General features: G+C 39.1%; 1 protein-coding gene across 1 annotated transcript in view; it reads right to left on the bottom strand.

Moving 5' to 3' along the window:
• Positions 1-18,288, bottom strand: part of LOC139722427 (endoribonuclease Dicer-like) — a 28,268-nt gene that overhangs the window by 9,428 nt on the left and 552 nt on the right. Inside the window, exons 2-11 of the mRNA XM_071633719.1 lie at positions 17,032-17,162; positions 15,501-15,663; positions 14,139-15,169; positions 13,060-13,408; positions 11,581-11,759; positions 9,444-9,595; positions 8,741-8,882; positions 7,859-7,934; positions 6,757-6,893; positions 432-611 (exon numbers count right to left, since the gene is read on the bottom strand). Of these exons, the coding sequence (XP_071489820.1) occupies positions 432-611; positions 6,757-6,893; positions 7,859-7,934; positions 8,741-8,882; positions 9,444-9,595; positions 11,581-11,759; positions 13,060-13,408; positions 14,139-15,169; positions 15,501-15,663; positions 17,032-17,133 (2,511 nt within the window). The 5' untranslated portion in view covers positions 17,134-17,162. The remainder of the gene's footprint in view (positions 1-431; positions 612-6,756; positions 6,894-7,858; positions 7,935-8,740; positions 8,883-9,443; positions 9,596-11,580; positions 11,760-13,059; positions 13,409-14,138; positions 15,170-15,500; positions 15,664-17,031; positions 17,163-18,288) is intronic.

Genomic DNA, 18,288 nt, shown 5'->3' with positions numbered 1-18,288 from the left:
TCACTACCAAAATTTGATAATCTGTTCCTTGTGACATTCTCAATCTTTCCTGTAAGTTTCATCCAAATCCGTTTACAACTTTTTGAGTTATTTTGCACACAGACAAACAAACAAATGAACAAACAAACAAACACTGATGAAAAGATAACCAGTTACCTCCTTTCTTGGCGGAGGTAACAAACAACATGAGCAGGTAAGTGAACTGTGATGGAAATAATGAATTCTGCAAACTCTTTTCTGACAAGTAATACAAATGTTTGATACCAGGTATGTTGCACTTCTGATACATGAATGGACCAACTATATGAATGCATATCACATCGTATCTTATATCTGAGTAGTTACAGCATCGGAGTGGCAGGCAAGACAATATTTCGGAAAAGCTGTAGCAATTATGTCGTATACTGGAGGCACCCTGGATGTCCACTTACAGTTGGAATCTGCTTGGAGGTGATGATTCCGAAGCAGCGGTCAGTCTCCTCCGGACGATGCAGCTTTCTCTCCCGAATGTTGAGGATGGCGGGGAGTGGTGAGGCTAGCCTCATGTCAATACTGTACAGATAGCAGGGTTGGTTGGCACTGGGCAGACACTGTCTCAGACACATTGCCACCTAGGACATGTGGAACAAATGAGATAGTATGGCATACATGTAGTATAGTTTCGTATGATATAGTAGTATAGTATAGTATAGTATTGTATAGTATAGTATAGTATAGTATAGTATAGTATAGTATACTGTAAAACGAGGAATCTTCGCGTTCATTCTAATTTCGCAAATTTCGCAAGAGCACGAAAAAATCTACTTTTACAGTAGTGTAGTATAAAGATGAAATAAATAAAATAAATAAAATAAAATAAAACAAATTAAAACAAAATAAGGCAATACAAAACATGGTAGTATGGCAAAGCTAGCATAGTATTGTAAATAAATACACAATACAAGAGGCTGTACTCAAAATTAAGGACTTTAAGGTGCCAGGAATGGCACTTTGTCTGTCACAGGGGAATCCATAATTTGACTTGTGGATTGAATTGAATTGAATTGAATTTATTTCCTCTTTATGGGGTGGAACACCCTGATCAGCAGAGCTGGTTTCCATAGGGGTCCACATACATACATACATAATGGTATAAAGCGAAGAATACATACATCTAGAATTAAAACAAAAATCATGTACACGCAACAATACAAACAGAACGATACTAAACACATAAACGAGCTTAGATTCAAAAGTTAAATACATGTAACACAACTGTAGCAACAAATTTTTGGCAGTTACACCTTGATAAAAATAAAAAAAAACAGTAAAAACTGTTAATTCCATTACAGTCCCTAAGATGAATGAAATATATAATATACTGCACATCATTAAAAAAATGGATTATAGATACATCATGAAAGAAACAGTAAAAACTGTTAATTCCATTATAGTCCCTAAGATAAATAAAATATATAATATACTGCATATCATAAAAAATGGATTATAAATACATCATAAAAGAAACAGTAAAAGCTGTTAATTCCATTACAGTCCCTAAGATGAATAAAATATATAATATACTGCACATCATTAAAGAAAAATGGATTATAAATACATCAAGTAAAAATTTAAATAAAAATCACACAGAAATTGCACAACTGAAAACAAACTTTCAAAAGCGAACGCTAAACTGAAATAGAGTTAAAAAAAAAATAAAACCATACAGAAGAGAACGATAAAAGCAAATTTCACTTTAACAACGGGGCAGTCATAAAACACAGATACCATAAATCAAACATAGTTACAAGGCGATAAAACATCTTTAGTCAGTGTATTTATATAACGTTTAAATGCCTCCAATGACATGGACGGAGTTACTGATCTTTCAATTTTGTTCCACAGTTTAGTGCCTCTATATGCGAACCTACGCTTACAATAATTGGTTTTGGGTCTAAGAAGCTTCAGCTGAGAATGTCCAGAACGTGTATTGTAACTAGCGTCACGAGGAATAAAGAGTTCACTGATGCACGGGGGGCCAATCTGCCTCACAGCTCTAAAGAGAGAGTGAGCTAATTGTTTAGACCTGCGAACGTTTAAACAATCAAGACGTAAAGTGTCATACAAATCGTTCGAAGGAAACATAGAGTCAACCTGCAAAACAATTCTTAGGGAACGGTTTTGAAGAACCTGCAATTTATCACAGTTACGCTTTCCTGTATTCCCCCAGACTACATTACAGTAGTCAAAATGTGACTGTATTATAGATCTATAAAATAACAGCGCAACACGGAAATCAATCATATTGCGTACTCTCTTCAGAAGATATATATATTTGGCAACTTTCTTATGAAGGTAATCAACATGAGCGTTCCAATGCAGATTCTCATCTATCACTACTCCCAGATATTTACACGTATTTTTCCTTTGAATTATACAATCATCAATAAGCACATTCATTAACCTGGCATTTAATTCAATTTTCTTTAAGCGTGATGGTGTACCAAGAAATATAAGTTCACACTTCTTCTTATTCACAAATAGTTTGTTATCCGATAACCAGTGCGATACCGAAGCAAGATCCTCATTTAACTGTTTAATAATTTCATCAGGTTTCCTAGCAGAACAAAATAAACAAATATCATCTGCGTAAAGCGACAATTCACTATGCTTGACAACAGATGGCAATTCATTCACATACAAAGAAAAGAGGACAGGTCCAATCAGGGATCCCTGTGGTACACCACAGTTTATACTTTCCTTATCTGAAACAAAACCATTCACATATGTACATTGCGTCCGGTTCGACAGATAATTTTCAAACCATCTTACAGCATTTTCATCAAAACCATACATTTTTAATTTTTTAGTTAAAATACAATGATTTACAGTGTCGAAAGCCTTTTTTAAATCAACCATGACTACCCCGACCATATTACCAGAGTCAATGGCATCAAACCATTTTTCTGTTATATTTAACAATGCATCTTGGGTGGAGTGCTTCGGACGAAAGCCAAACTGTTTATTTGTAAGAATGTGGTTTTCAGTCAGATAAGCCTGAAGTTGGTCATAAGCGACTTTCTCTAAGATCTTGGCAAAGATTGGGGTAACGGAAATAGGTCTATAATTGCCGATATCATCCCTGCTTCCTCCCTTGTATACAGGTGTAACACGAGCCTCCTTCCATTCATCAGGTACTATGCCCTTTTGTATTGACAGGTTTATTAGAATAGTTAGCGGGGGAGCTATCAAGGAAGCAATGCAGCTCAGTAGTTTGGCCGGTATGTTGTCCGGACCCGTGGCACGATCCATGGGTAGTGACTTTAACAGATCGCACACTTTCTTATCATCTATTGTTTTGAGGGAGAAATTTGCTGCAACCTTCGCTGAAGAAATACATTCCGCTCGTTGATTAACTGCTGAACTCTCTCTCTCTAATTTCTTCCCTATGTTAACAAAATAACGATTAAACAAATCAGCTAAACCTTTACCACTAACTATCTCATCATTTACATTGATTGAAGAGATTTGTGAGTCTGTTTTCTTTCCTGGTAACACATACCTCAAAGATTGCCAAATTTCTCTCGTACTATTTCCCGCTGTTTCAATCTTATTCATAATAAATTGGCGTTTAACTTGACGAATTTTGAAAGTCACCTCATTTCTAACCTTCTTATAGTTTTCCCAGTCCGAGGGCAGCTTCGATCTTTTTGCCTTTCTTTTAAGCTTGTCCCTATCACGAATCAGAGCGAGGATGTCACTTGTCATCCATGGAGAGTCTTTTTGTTTAACGCGCACTTTACGCATTGGTGCATGGCGATCAATGACCTCGTTTAACAGTGATATAAACTTGTTATACATCATTTCTACATCGGTTGCTTCATACACAGAGTCCCATTTGATATCTGCAATGTCTTGTATAAATGTTTCTTCATCAAATGTCTTATAACTGCGAACAAATTTGCATTTATGTACTTGGGGTTTATCTGAAGTTTTACCTTTACTGTACACACAATATATCATGAAATGATCAGTCATAGCCAGCTCATATACACCGCTGGATGCTAATTTAGATGACACATTAGTTAATATCAAATCAACTGCGGTTGAGGAAGTTTCAGTTACTCTCGTTGGGCGTGTTATTAATTGGGTACAATTATATGCTTCCATAATATCAAATAACTTCTTCGTTTGCCATGATTTACACTGACTCAAAACATCACAATTCAAATCTCCAATTACTATGAAATCATAATATGTTTCATCCAATTTCTGCATTACACATTCGAAGGCATTAAAAATTTCTAATGACGAATTGGGGGGCCTGTACCAGCAAGTCACTAACAATGGTTTTTGTTTTACCAATCTCAATTCTATAACAAGTAACTCAATCATTACGTCTTTCGTTATATCACTTCTCACAACAAAAGAAATGTGATCTTTTATATAGAAAGCCACACCTCCACCAAATCTATTCCTATCTCGTCTTATCAAAATATATCCAGGAACATTGATTTCTCTGTCATCAATCTCTGCACAGAGATGTGTCTCGCTAAGAGTAAAAATATCCAAATCCAACCTATGAATTGTTTCTCTAATTTCATCAATATGTTTCAACAATGACAGACAATTCAAATGGGCTATCTTTACCCCTTTCATTTTAGAAATATCAGGATTAATCGCGGATGCCGATTGAGAGGAAGGTGCTGGTATAGCACGCCCAGGCACATGATTAATTACCGTTTCTTTACAGTTGCCATTACTGAAAACCTCATCTTGTGTACAATTATTACTTGGTAACAGTTTCCAAACACACAAATCACATATCCAATCTTCATCTGATTTGAATACATTATCAGATATGTTTGCGCACTTCAAGTGACTCCATTCATTACAGTTTACACATAAAATAGCATCCTGATTTTTTCTGACTGCTTTATCACAAAATAAGCAAGGAAATTTGCAATGAGGCATATACAAAATACGAATTAATCACTCTACCAAAATACAAAAGGTGTGATGATTAAACACCATAAAAGAAGACCTGTTGAGCAAGTAGCCTCAGATCAAAACAAAACGAAAAAAAAAACAACAACAAAGCATCAAATCAAAATTAGGTGTGAGGCAGACCGGGAATGGGGGGGGGGGGGGGGGGTGTGGAGTGAAGTCAGACTTACAGGGATTCTAATTCTGCAACGTTCCTGATCACCCTATTGATGGTTCTCCCATTCGTCGCGTTGACTCTAGCTATGATCTTGCCGTCGCTTGACCAGGCAGTCACAACTTTTTTGCTTCTCAGTGTCTCTCTCAGGAGTTGTTGGTTTTGTTTGGTCAGTTGTTCCTGTATCACAATGCCGGTTCCTTTCAGTTTGCGTCGCTGGGAGATAACGGATTGTCGCAGTCGGTAGGAGACGAACTTCACGACAATTGGACGTGGGCGCCTCTTCGCGGAATGGTGCGCGGAGGTGTTCGATGTCTGCTGTGCAGATTCGCTCGTCGGATATCCGGTCCGGTGTGATCTGTCGATATCCGCCTTTGACAGCGTCACTCCAAGCCGGGCATTCGCGATTTCACATACAATGTCGTCTGTGCACTCTTCGCGATTCTCAGGGATTCCAAAGATCTGTAGGCAATTACGTCGACTGTATTGTTCCAGGTCTGCGATGGAGTTTTGAAGATTCTGAATGGTGTCACATTGAACGTCGACCGTGGCTCGGAGTTGGGCAATTGTTGACGCCTGGTTTTGTTGGGCTACTTCCAGGTCATGAATTCGCCCTTGTTGCTCGTCGAGACGGTCGAGTAGCTTCGTGAATTCCTTGCTTACAGCTTCGTGAATAGTTGCATTGATGGATTTCAGCATCTCTTTGTTCTCAAGACGAAGCTGTTGGAGAACATCTGAGGAGAGTTTCTGCACAGATTCGCCAGTGTACGGGGACGCCATGTTTGTAAAATCCAAGAGTTCAGAAAGAGGGTGATCAAAAAGCAAGTTTTAAATCACAAATACACGCATAGATAGTGAGATGCGTGCCGGCTCAGATCCAAAATAGAATCTGACCCGCTTTTTGACGGTATCACCTTATAGGGTTGTATTATGGAAGTTATGTACCAACGTTAGTGACGTAACAACGTTATAGGGTTCAATGACAAGTGCATATGTGCTCTTTAACATCCAAGTCCACGGAAGATAGTATTGATATATAATCAAACAGGTAATGTTGAACAGCAAGACGGAAAGTTCGGCAGTGTAATATAGTCATAACATTGCGGGCTTATATGTTGCGTAACGAGTTTGTCCGAGAACGGTCCACATACTGATATTATACAGCAGTATACTTGCGTGTGCAGTGATATGAAGGCGGGTAACAGAGTCCTGCTGAGAAGTCTCATATACTCAGAAGACGAAAAGCTGGCTCCAACAGATTTCAATGTTCACATAATCTTCGACTGATATCGCCCATGATGAAGATCACCTAAATGTAAAAACGGATGTCCACTCAAAAAGAAGAAATTTACCGATGTCTTTTCAGGATTAGCTCTGAGCAAAAAATTCCGTCTGCCGCCACCGATAGCGCCCTCTCTCTTTCCAAACAGTGCATAGTATATTTGTTTTTTATATATCCCTCAGATGGCTCTTTTAAAATAATAGTAAAAATGTTGTAAAGTTAATAATATTATATGCCCTCCATATGAGTGGGAACAAAGACAGAGATTTAAGGAGAGAAAACAAAGAGAGAAATGCCAGCAGCCACAAAACTATTGCTATTCCAACAGACTGACCTCTTTGTCATAATACTGTCTCTTCTTAGTGGTACCGGGTCTACTGTGACCATCTGTGAAGAGGTGACTGAAGGCATTGTCCGTAGCCCTCAGGACAGACTCCTTGCCCATTGGCTGCAGATTGTCATTCAGCTCCCCTGTTGGTCAAGTCAAAGTGGCATCGTTAAATACTGTCTTACATTGATTTCTATTTGAGCACTATATCCAGCATGCTGAGGATGTGGGACAGCAGGTAGGCCTACCGCAGACATAGAACTGACATATCAAAAGATTGGAAACTATGTTTCATGATTAGCTGCAAGTCAGATGTTTAACCTCATTTGAAACCACTGCCTCCCTGAGGATATGACATCTCTGGTAAACATCACAACATTTTCATCACTTTTAGCATCTTGATAATGAATAATCCTTAAAGTAATGATAATCCTTACTTTAAAGAAAATGAAAGCCTTCAGAGAAATTTGCTCTTTAAATCTGTGAAATTAAGCAATAAAACAACAATATGACTTCAGCAAGATCTGAAAATAACACTTTCATCTGAAAAAAACCAACTATATCCATGGAAAATTTTGTGAATAATGTCAAGGGCTACATTTCTAGCTACAATTTTATCCTGGAATATCTCCTTAAAGTTTATGGAAAAGCACTTTGAGGTTGACATACAGCTCTGCTCACATTACAAGAGACCTAGCAATAAATTTCAAGTTCATGTTAAACTCGACCATTTAGAAGTAAATCACACAGTTGACTTTGACGAGGGGAGAAAAAGAAACATTAAATAGATATAGCAATTTCCTCCATCATGTCAAGAATGTTACATATTAACCAGAAATATAAACATTAATGAAAAGTACACACATTACAATGTAAAGAATGTTACATATTAAGCCAACAAAATGGGCACCTGTGAAGGGTAAACACATAACAATATAAGGGAATGTTACACATTAACAACAAAGCGGACACCTGTAAAGGGCAAGCAGCCCGAGAAAGACAGTTCAATATGTTTGCTGCATGCATAACTCATTACAAATCTGACACGTTTGACAGCATTTATGACATCATCATCGTGCACCCCATCAAACATTTTTTCTCCACTTACCCATCTTGTGGAGCATCTTGCAGGTCTTGAGAGCAACTGCCATCTTTGCCCACTTTTTCCTCGTCATCCACGGACCCTGCAGATATTCAGTCGAATAATTTTAAGGTCATGCTTTTGCCCACTCAACAAATAATCAAACATTAGACTGTTGCCTTGGTCACCTTAGGCCATTTTTCTTTTGGATGATTAGATTACCTCAGCCTTCTCCAAGATGAAGCTGAATAATTGTTCCATCCCCTCCAGGTAATTAAGTGGCTTCAAAGCAATTAGATGCCTTTGTGGCACTAGCCATCACATCAGCATGTTTTGGTCAAAAAATTCAAGGCACGCTTTTCAAATGTCAAAACAGGGAATTTGATAGCACTCTTACCTCATTAACTTTGACATTTTGAAATCTTCTTGCAACGGACCTGTTGGTGTTATCTTCAAAAATTTAGCACACACAAAAAAAAATATTCGCTTTCATCTGTTCTATATAAGAATACACCATATTTCTGATTTTGTATTTGTTTCAGTACCTCGGATCCTCCCCTTCAAAATACTGAGCTTCTCCCTAGATATATTTGGGTGATGTCTTGGTTCTTAAACAAACTGCCCCAAATTTGGTATGAACAACAGAACACTGCTACATAAAAGTTGGAACATTTCATAGCTTTAATACACATACAAGTAGATATGGGCAACAATATCAAGAGTACTAGTTGTCACATAGTGGGGTTTTGTTGTGGGTCTATAAATACACGGTTGATAATCAAGCATTTTAAAAAAGCAGAATGTGGCCATGGCTTTGCTGCAATTGCAAAATATGGCGAACACAATGAGTGCTCTGATATCTCATTATCAGAGCGAGAAGGAAAGAGATAGTTCGTAACACAAACTTACTGTGACCGGTTCTCTGAGGGGAGAGTTTATTGGAAGATGCAATGTTGCCTGGAACTCTGGAGTAACCTTCCCCTCCCTTTGGGCTATCTTACACGATGGTGTGAGGTGGGTAAAGGCATCACTTGGAAGCTTCGCACAGTACCTGCATGGGGGCAACAGAGGATTAGTGCTGTCGTGACTGGATACATATGAAATGCTTTATTTGTTTAGATGAGAATTTTTAACAAGCATGAAGAAATTGAGTGTGAAAATGAATATCAAGTTACGCATAATCAATGCATAATTGTTACAAATCTGAAAAAATTGGAAGACCATTAAATTCCTTTGATAATCTTATTCATTTTACTATCATATTATTTTTTTTTCAAGAAATAGTTATCTTCACGTACTTGTGGCAAACTATCACAGCAATGATAATTGCAATATACAGCTACCCCAACTTCTAGTATAACTCTTGCTATGATCACTTACTTTTTATGATGACAATGATTATCATTATCAATACACTGTATCATTGTATAATACCACTTCCATGATTACCAGATTAATAATTGGCAACATTATTGCTAACACATTATCAAAATTGTTCCTTTCAACCCCTCTCATCTCTCTCAAATAATTCATATCTGATGTTGAAAAGAATTGAAAATAAAAGTAAAATCATATCATGGAAGAATGAACGAGATATTAAAGAAAGGATCACCTGTTGATGATCTGGACGGCGGAGCTCATGGTTGCGCTAACAGCGCCCTCTTCCTCCTTCGGGGTGTAGGGAGGCAGCAGCTTATCCGCTGCCGACACGTTGATGGCCTCTTCTTGAGACTGCTCGCCATCTTTACACTTCCGCTTCAAAACCTGCACGTGTGATCGTCAAAGAAATCACGGAGATGATCTTAAATAATGGTGTATGTTTGCAAAAGAGCACAAAAAAAAAAACCCCACACAAATCTGAATCATGATTAAAATCACTCTCTTCCAGTGTGTGTGAATGCATCTACTGAGATTGAACAAATGTCATCTCCACCAATAAAACTATATTTAACACAATACCTTGTTCAAACTTCTTACATAAGTGTGAACACACTACATTAAAATCATTAGTCACAATGTTTCTCAGAATTTGATCTTGGCTTGCATGTGTGGGACTACACAGATTTCAATATTTCAAGTGAACTATTATGAAACACCTTTGGCAGTTCCCTGCTGTTTTCACTGCTCACAAGAGGGAAAAAATAACATGCTCCTCATTTCAGTCATGAATTTGACAGCAATGAGTCATTCCAAGGCCATGTAATACTGCAGTGAACTTGAAGCATGATTGCGCAATCAGGCACGGTTGCTTGCCAACTTCGTATGGAGCCCATGTAACTTCCTGCCCATTATAGTGTTTACTCTGCAATATTGCACAATGTCTTGTTGATGATTGCTCAGCAAGTCAAAGTACAGTGTACTACCAGATCATTTTTGCCAGTATGTAAAAACTACTGCCCTGGCAAGGCGAGGTGCCACTGAACAGTATTCAGCTCACACACACAAGTAAGTAGGAATTGAATATCACCTATTGCTGCATAAGCATTACAAGGGTTAGTGTACAGCAAAATGTGAACTTATATACAACATGTGTATGAAGTGTCACAGGCAATAAAGTATCATGACACATCTTGAAACACATTCCACAACATACACCAGTTCTGTCGTTTTGCCTCTTACGTACTCTCATATTTACTCACACTTCGTACCCACATTTGATACAATACGTAGATATGACTGGTAAAGAGAACTTCAAATACACCAAGCATGTCAACAATAAAAACACTGACTCATCTGTCTCAATTCTTTTCTCACATTACCAAATCAAACACAGAAAAAAAAAAAAAAAAAACTAATCAAGCTTTCTACTGGTATAATGACCAAAAATATACACCAGTAAAATATCTGAAGTACAGACACTGTTAGCATAAATTACATAAACATACTCCCGACAAGCTACAAAAGGGTGAAGCAAAATGATCAGCTTACCTTGTTTTTCTTCTTCTTACTTTTATTCCTAGTTAGATTCAAAAAGCCCTCACTCCTGCTAAGGAGTTGTCGTAGTGAACAGCGAAACATCATGAAGCAAGATTTTTCAAGCAAGTGTTGTGCAGTGCTCTGATTGACCTCACAATGTTTGTATCATCATAATTCATGAACTCAAACTAGGTCTTGCTAGGGGGAATTCCGCTCATCATCATATTGCCTGAGGGTATTTTTAGATTTGTGGTTTACAGGAACCCCCCCCCCCCCCTCCTTCCCTTCCCTGCATGGCTATAGGAAAAAACATCCATCACTCTATAACAAAAACAACAATCTAAGCATCCAACAATTTTCAGGTTGCCTTCATTTGCTGTATACAAGTTCATCTGGAGCTTCACTCCTGTACTAGCTTGAATTGAATTTAATAGTATACTGTGAAACGAGGAATGTTCGCACGCATTTTTATTTCGTGAATTCCACGAGTGCCAAGATTCGCGAAATTAAAATGCACGCGAAATTTCTTATCTACACTATATGCACTGAACACCAGTGGCAATTCGCGAAAAATTTCATGCCACGAAAAAGGCCGTCGGCTCCAATTCGCAAAAATTTTGTGCCGCGAATATATCATGTTTTACAGTAGCTGATGAAAGCTCTATCTACAGTCACATTGGCTGATTGATGGTTGTTTTGGGAACTTGTAACATCTTTGCCCTTGCAACAGATTCAAATCATGTCATACACCACATCAACAGAATGTACCCATGATACCACCTTAGAGCAGCTAAAAGTATTGTCGCAACAATCCAAGTAAGACTGAAACTCACCCGCTCGAACTCCTGGTAATTCTTCAGATCAGCTAGGAATGGGTCCAGGTCTGCTTTACCAATCAGCATGAGATAATGGGATGTTGGGGCCCTGGCCTTGGACTTGGACTGCAAGTAAGACTGGTAATGTGTGGGCCTGTCAAAGCGGATCACCAGATTACACCTAGGAACATCCACTCCTGTTTATCCATACAGAGACAGTTGACGGGGGGACAAAAACCAAAGTATAACTCACATGCAGCGTGACAAAGATTCTACAAATGTATGACAGAGTGAAATAGAATACTTTTTATCACTTGAATACTTAATAACATATTATCTAACTTCTTCTGATGACTAGGTACAATTGCTCATAAAATATTCATAAATGAATTTCTTACTTTCCACATCTACTAATACACATACAGTTGTAAACTGCTACATTTTGCTGATACACTATACAGCTAAAACCCTCAGTTAAGACACATAATTTGTGAACACTTTCAAAATGTTAGTGCTTAAGTAAGACATAGTTTTACCTGATGGGTACACATAGAGCCGTCTCATATTCCTTTGAAAAACAAGGAAAAGTAGAAATTACGCGGTGCGTAATATATGTCCCCGCCGGAAGTAGCATTTAGTAGCAAAATGTACAATATAGGTAAAAAGATGAAGGTCAAAGGTCAAAGAAGTCAAAGGTCAAAATTCTATGTAGAAGTTTTGAAGCCCTCACCTAGTGCCATCACATAAAGCAAACGGAATCGAAATCGGGTTAGAAATGGCGAAGGAGTAGCATTTTGTAGCCAATGTACAATATAGGTAAAAAAACCAAGGTCAAAGGTCAAAGAAGTCAAAGGTCAAAATTCTGTGTAGAAGTTTTGAAGCCCTCACCTAGTGCCATCACATAAAGCAAACGGAATCGAAATCGGGTTACAAATGGCGAAGGAGTAGCATTTGGTAGCAAAATGTACAATACAGGTCAAAAATCAAGGTCAAAGGTCAAAGAAGTCAAAGGTCAAAATTCTGTGTAGACGTTTTGAAGCCCTCACCTAGTGCCATCACTTAAAGCAAACGAAATCAAAATCGGGTTAGAAATGGCGAAGGAGTAGCATTTTGAAGCAAAATGTACAATATAGGTCAAAGGTCAAGGTCAAAGGTCACAGCTGAAATTCTGTATAGAAGTTTCAAAGCTCCCATGTAGTGCTATCATATAAAGCAAACAGAATCAAAATCGGGTTAGAAATGGCGAAGGAGTAGCATTTTGAACATTTTGATCACACACGGACGCACACACGGACGGACGGACGGACGGACATACGGACACACACACGTACGGAGCCCGTTTCATAGTCCCCTGCTCGAACTCGTTCGGCGGGGACAAAAAAATACAGATCAATGTCTGGTCATACTTTGCATCAACACCAGATGTATATCAACGGATCTCCAGCTCTTCTTAAAACATTATACAGACTGCTGACCACAAACGAAGTTTTGACTCACCTTCTTCCAGCAGGCTGGTAGCAATCAAAACATTGATTTCCCTCCTCCTGAACTTTCTCAGGACCTCCTCCTGCTTCCTGAACTGGTTCCGGACCTGCAGTGGGGTCCTCGTGGCCACGCCCAGCTTGCCGTGCCCCGTGGTGATGCAGCTGCAGAGGAGGAACCCCAGCCTGGGATCCCTCCGGGAGAGTTTCTTGAGGAGGCGGCTCATGATGGCAGCGGTGTAGCGGTGCTCGACAAACACAATACCACAGAGGCTAGTGGTGGTGGAGCAGCCGGTCTTTTGGAGCAGGTCGTCTTCATCCTCCTCCTCTTCCTCTTCCTCACTAACCTCCTCTTCCTCCGGTTCCTCTGGAATCACCTGCCTCCACCTTACATACCATACAAAGAGAGTGTAAGATTAAACACAATTTACCATTTATTTTACTCACATTCAGTCTCATTTACATCCTATAAAGCAACACAATTCAGGTGTTAGAGTTAATGATTAACATCACAGTTTTGGATGGGTTTAGGGCAATTACCCCCTGGAAAATTACCCCAGACCCTTCCAATGACCCTAACCCTAATCCCAATCCTGAACCTAATCCTAACCCTAACCCAAACTCTGACCCTAAGCCTAACCCTAATCTTTACTCTAACCTTATCACTAACTAGTATTTAGCTGGGGGTAATTGTCCTGGGGGTGGAGGGTAATTGCGTGACATGAAGGGATTTATATTCTGGATTGAGTTTGGGGTGAGCGAGAAAAATCAGGATTTGGAATGAGTCATAATTTGGTCCTGGGGAAATAACTAACTCCCACCTTTACTTGTCAGATGAAATGTTGGAGAAGATAAAACAAAATCAGCAAAAGACACTCAAAGCATGCAATCAACATCAGCAACATGCTAAATATGAAAACAATCATGGGCCAACATTCAGTAACTGTTCATCTACATTTCTATAAAAAGTATCTTTATATACTGGCAGAATTCATCAACTTTAATACTTCTATGTTTGTACCTTAAAAATGACATATCAAAAAGAAATCTCAAAGAGGTTACCCTTTCAAAACAGAATTTCATACAGCAGTACACAAATGAAAATAAAAGTTGTTTCCCCCACCTTCTACTGGTACCCTTCCGGTGTGCCTTCCTCCGTGACGCAAACTTGTTGGCCCTATCCCGATTAGACTGCTGAGATCCCTCTTCTCCTGTTTCCTCCTTGGGCTTGAACTCTGCCAGAATTTCCAACAGCCTCCGCACCCTGGGAGTCACAAACCTCAGGTCATAAAAGTTCCCTGTCTCCTTCATGGCGTTTTCACATATCCTCTCTATCATCCGGAGCTGGGTGGTTGCGTGCTGGAGGAACAGGGTGTGGACATCCAGGCACTCGTGTTTCTCCAACTTTAAAAGTTCCCGAACCAGCATTGGGACTAGGATCTTGACACCGAGTGGACCAACAGTTGACAGGGCAGTGAGACATTCCATAAAAGCCTGCTGAGCAGGGTGCGCAGGATCACGACTTGACTCAACAAGTTCTCCATCTAGATCTCTAGCTTTCATGCAGTACACAAAGGCATTGATTTGATCCAACGCAACCCTCAAGAGAGACGTCAACCTTCTGACTAGCTCGGTACTGTCCCCGTATTCTCTGCAAGCGATGACAGCTTCCTTGGGCTTGGTGCCGTATTTATTGAAACCGGTCAGATTGGAAGCGATCTTGGCGGTGCTCATGAGCGAAGCCTCTAATCTGTTGATGTGCTCTTCTAATGCAGCAGGCTTGTGCTCACCATTCAGCATGGATGCAGTCAACCCAAGCACCCTGGGGCGGCTCTCCTCTTGACATTGCCCAAACTCTACCATCACCTGTTTGAATGGGTGCTCATCCAGCAGCACCTTATGACACTCATCTATAATCAGAAGATTGACTGCTGATAAGCTTATATATGAGCTCTGAATGAGTTGCACAAAGACCTGAGGGTCCATCAAATGTATATGATGCTGCTCGAGCTCTGCCAGCCATTTTGTTTTGGTCCATACCTTGATACTCTCAGTATCTTTGCAGACTCCAACACGCAAGGCAGTGTGGGTGTGGATTACTGTCTCATAGTTGGAAAAGCATGATTCTGAAAATAAAGAAATGAACGTGGGTATTAAGGGAACAATCAATAAGATCATGATTAATATCAATATCAGGTATGACAAGACACAAGAAGAAGGTCGGTCATTACACAGACAAACTAAAAAATAACCATGATGGTAAATTTGCAATAAAAAAAAGAATGCTTGAAGAACTTATCAGAAATTCAGGACATATTTACAAAAATGATATAGCACATTCAAAAAAGTTATCATGACAGGAATAAAAGGCACAAATCAATTTCTTTCGTATCTGCCGGGAAACACTGTCTTTACATACTTTAGGTAGAATAAAATCAATGTTTGTCCTTTTTTTACCTGAATCAACCAGAAATATTGTCCTCTTGCCACCATCTTTGAGACTCTTCCTGACTGAAATGGACAGCTCCTTCGTGAGCATGACTGCCAGGAATGTCTTCTCATTGGCATTCTGCAAACACACTGCTATATTCTCCTCCAAGGCAGTCTCAAGTAGCTCAAGCTGCAGGAAAACAGACAGTAGGCTGGTTCATCAGTATTTCTAGAGGGACCTAGTAAATAACTATGATACAATGTATTCTTCTCAAAGTCTGTCCCTCTTGGAAAACCTTCAACACTTGGACTAAGTTTGTGACCAGATGGCTTTTGCTTTGCCTGGTAAGTTTATAAAACTGTAGGATTTGAGCATTTTGGTTGCCAGGACCAACTGTTACAATGTAGGCACCCACAATAGTTAAACATACTAGGAAACCAGATAATGGATAATTTCTACCATATTACAGGCACACTTTTTAATGTTAGATTGTTAAAGCTTGCTCGCCCTGTCGATACTAACTTTCAAAAAAATGTGTTTCATCATACAATCGAGTACATTAATTGGAACAGCTGATTCTACTTCGAAATGTGGCAAGCACTGCAGCTAGATATTGGAGCTGCTAGTGTAAACAATTCTTTTTGGATTTATCTAGAGAGAAACACAACTCTTACATAACAAGAAGAGATGATGGCACTAAACAATCTGTAATAAATCTATAGATGATACTTCTTCAGACCTTCATTTTCCACAAGATATTTGTACATAAATTTTTTCCTCCAATTGTAAATACATACGCATGGTAAATGCGAACATTCTTAGCCACTAAAAATGGGAAATATGCATTCTGCTCAAGCACAAAAACAGTGCCAAATTTCAACAGACTTTGAAAATGTAATTTCCTGCCTCCTTATTACAAAGTGGAACAATATCTTATCAAGTGTTTTCTGGTGAGTACGCTGTCCTTACAAAGTTACCTAATGCTATAGAAATCGAAAAGCAATGAAATGAGACTTCAAAGAAATTTTCATTTTAGTGTTTTCCCGCACTCACCACATTTCAAGGCTGCACTGCTTCAGACCAAGTAAAAAAAAATTGCAAAAAAGTCACCATGCCCTTGTATACAAGTGCTGTTGGGTGTTAACTTCACCCACTATCGTACAATCCCATATCATATCCTGTCATCAGTGTACATGCAACAGGTACAGCTAGTAAACGCAAGAGTAAAGGCAGTAAAAATACAGTTTCTTCAGCTCCAATATGCTGGCAGTATTGGCACGGAATCGCCAATACTATAGGGCACTCATTTTTTTTTTCCCCCCAACACGGCTGAAATCTTGGGTGCAGTTTATAGATGACAGCAGTTTGTCCGACAATAATTATGGTGATTTGATTCACACACAAATTTCAAGACAGCTGAATTGTAAACATTCAAATAAGTTTTACCCAATACTAGTAAAATCAGAGCTGTGGGTCTACTATGAAATAAAGAAACTATTTCACTGGCTATGCATGCTCCCGTGGCTAGACGTTTTCTTGTTTCCACTGACCACTTACCTGATATTGTCTGGGTGTGAAGTTCAAGATGGGTATGTAGTCTTTTTCAGAGCTTACACTTGAGCCAGCAGGAGTATCCACATCAACAACCCGTGTATCCATTGTGACTTATTTCTCTCTGACTTCGCAGTCTAGCATGTGAACAGAGAAATGGACCATGAAAAACAGAGCAGCTCCACACCAAAACAGGTATCAAATGAAACACTTTAGTAACAGCAGTGAGTACTGGAATTGCTGAATATTGTGTCTTGCAGCTACGATTTAAATAGATTACAAAAGAAAATACATGATTATGTCCCCAACTATTTTCTCAGTGAACATTTTCAGTAAAGGTTTTACCCCATTCCTGTCTGTTTACTTAGTCAAGACTAGAGTAAAACCACCAGTTTTCAGACACTTAAGCTTTTCTGCAATATTTGTTCAACTAAAATAAAACAGACAAAATCATAAGCTAACTACGACAAAGTATGTTAAATATATCAAACATCCTCCTCATTTGGTTCCAGATGGAACATTGAGGAGTATTTTGAAGAAGAAAACTTTCATCTCTATGTTGGTTTGTTAAAATACATCACACAATTTCACTAAATCCCTTATACATCACCTTGATTATTCACCAGAATCTGTCCAGCCCGGCCAGAAGTCAGTCGCATGCTATGCGCGTATAAGGCCAATGAAAAATGCACTGCGCCATACAAGTTGTACCTTGTTGGCACAAGGTTGCATTGGGGACATTGCGGCGCCCAATGGTGTCCGAATTCTAGCGAGTCAGCACTTGCATTCAACCCCTGTTAGTCACTGTATCGGCACGTACAGAGATTTTGTTTTTCTTTAAATAGTGTGTTTGCGGATACCATCACACTCTAAGCTTGCGATAAGTGAAAAATCTCACAACAGAACAGCGTATTTCTCGATTTTTAGCACTTTTTCGGGACCATGATTCTTAACACTGGACTTAATTCACGCATACTTTGGAAAAGTGTTATTCTGCATTTTTGGTGGCAATATTTGGGATTCTGGATGGATTTTCAGAGGGGACTACGGGACTTTCCATTCCTGTAGTGAACGACAGTGCCAGTATGTGAAATGATGTGCACAGTAACTATTTGTACTGATGCATGTGTTGTGTCAGTAGAATTTGCTGGCTTGTGATTAGTGATAAGTGTCCGAATTCTGGTAGGTGGACAAAAACTGGTGCTTTTACTCTCTTTCTCTCTCTCCAGGGATTTACTCAATATGGATTAAACCTACATTTAG

Source organism: Diadema antillarum, unplaced genomic scaffold, assembly GCF_040938485.1.
Source record: "Diadema antillarum isolate AM-2024a unplaced genomic scaffold, OU_Dant_1.0 scf00000165, whole genome shotgun sequence".
Lineage (NCBI taxonomy): Eukaryota > Metazoa > Echinodermata > Echinoidea > Diadematoida > Diadematidae > Diadema > Diadema antillarum.
This window is presented reverse-complemented; position numbering and strand designations above follow the sequence as displayed.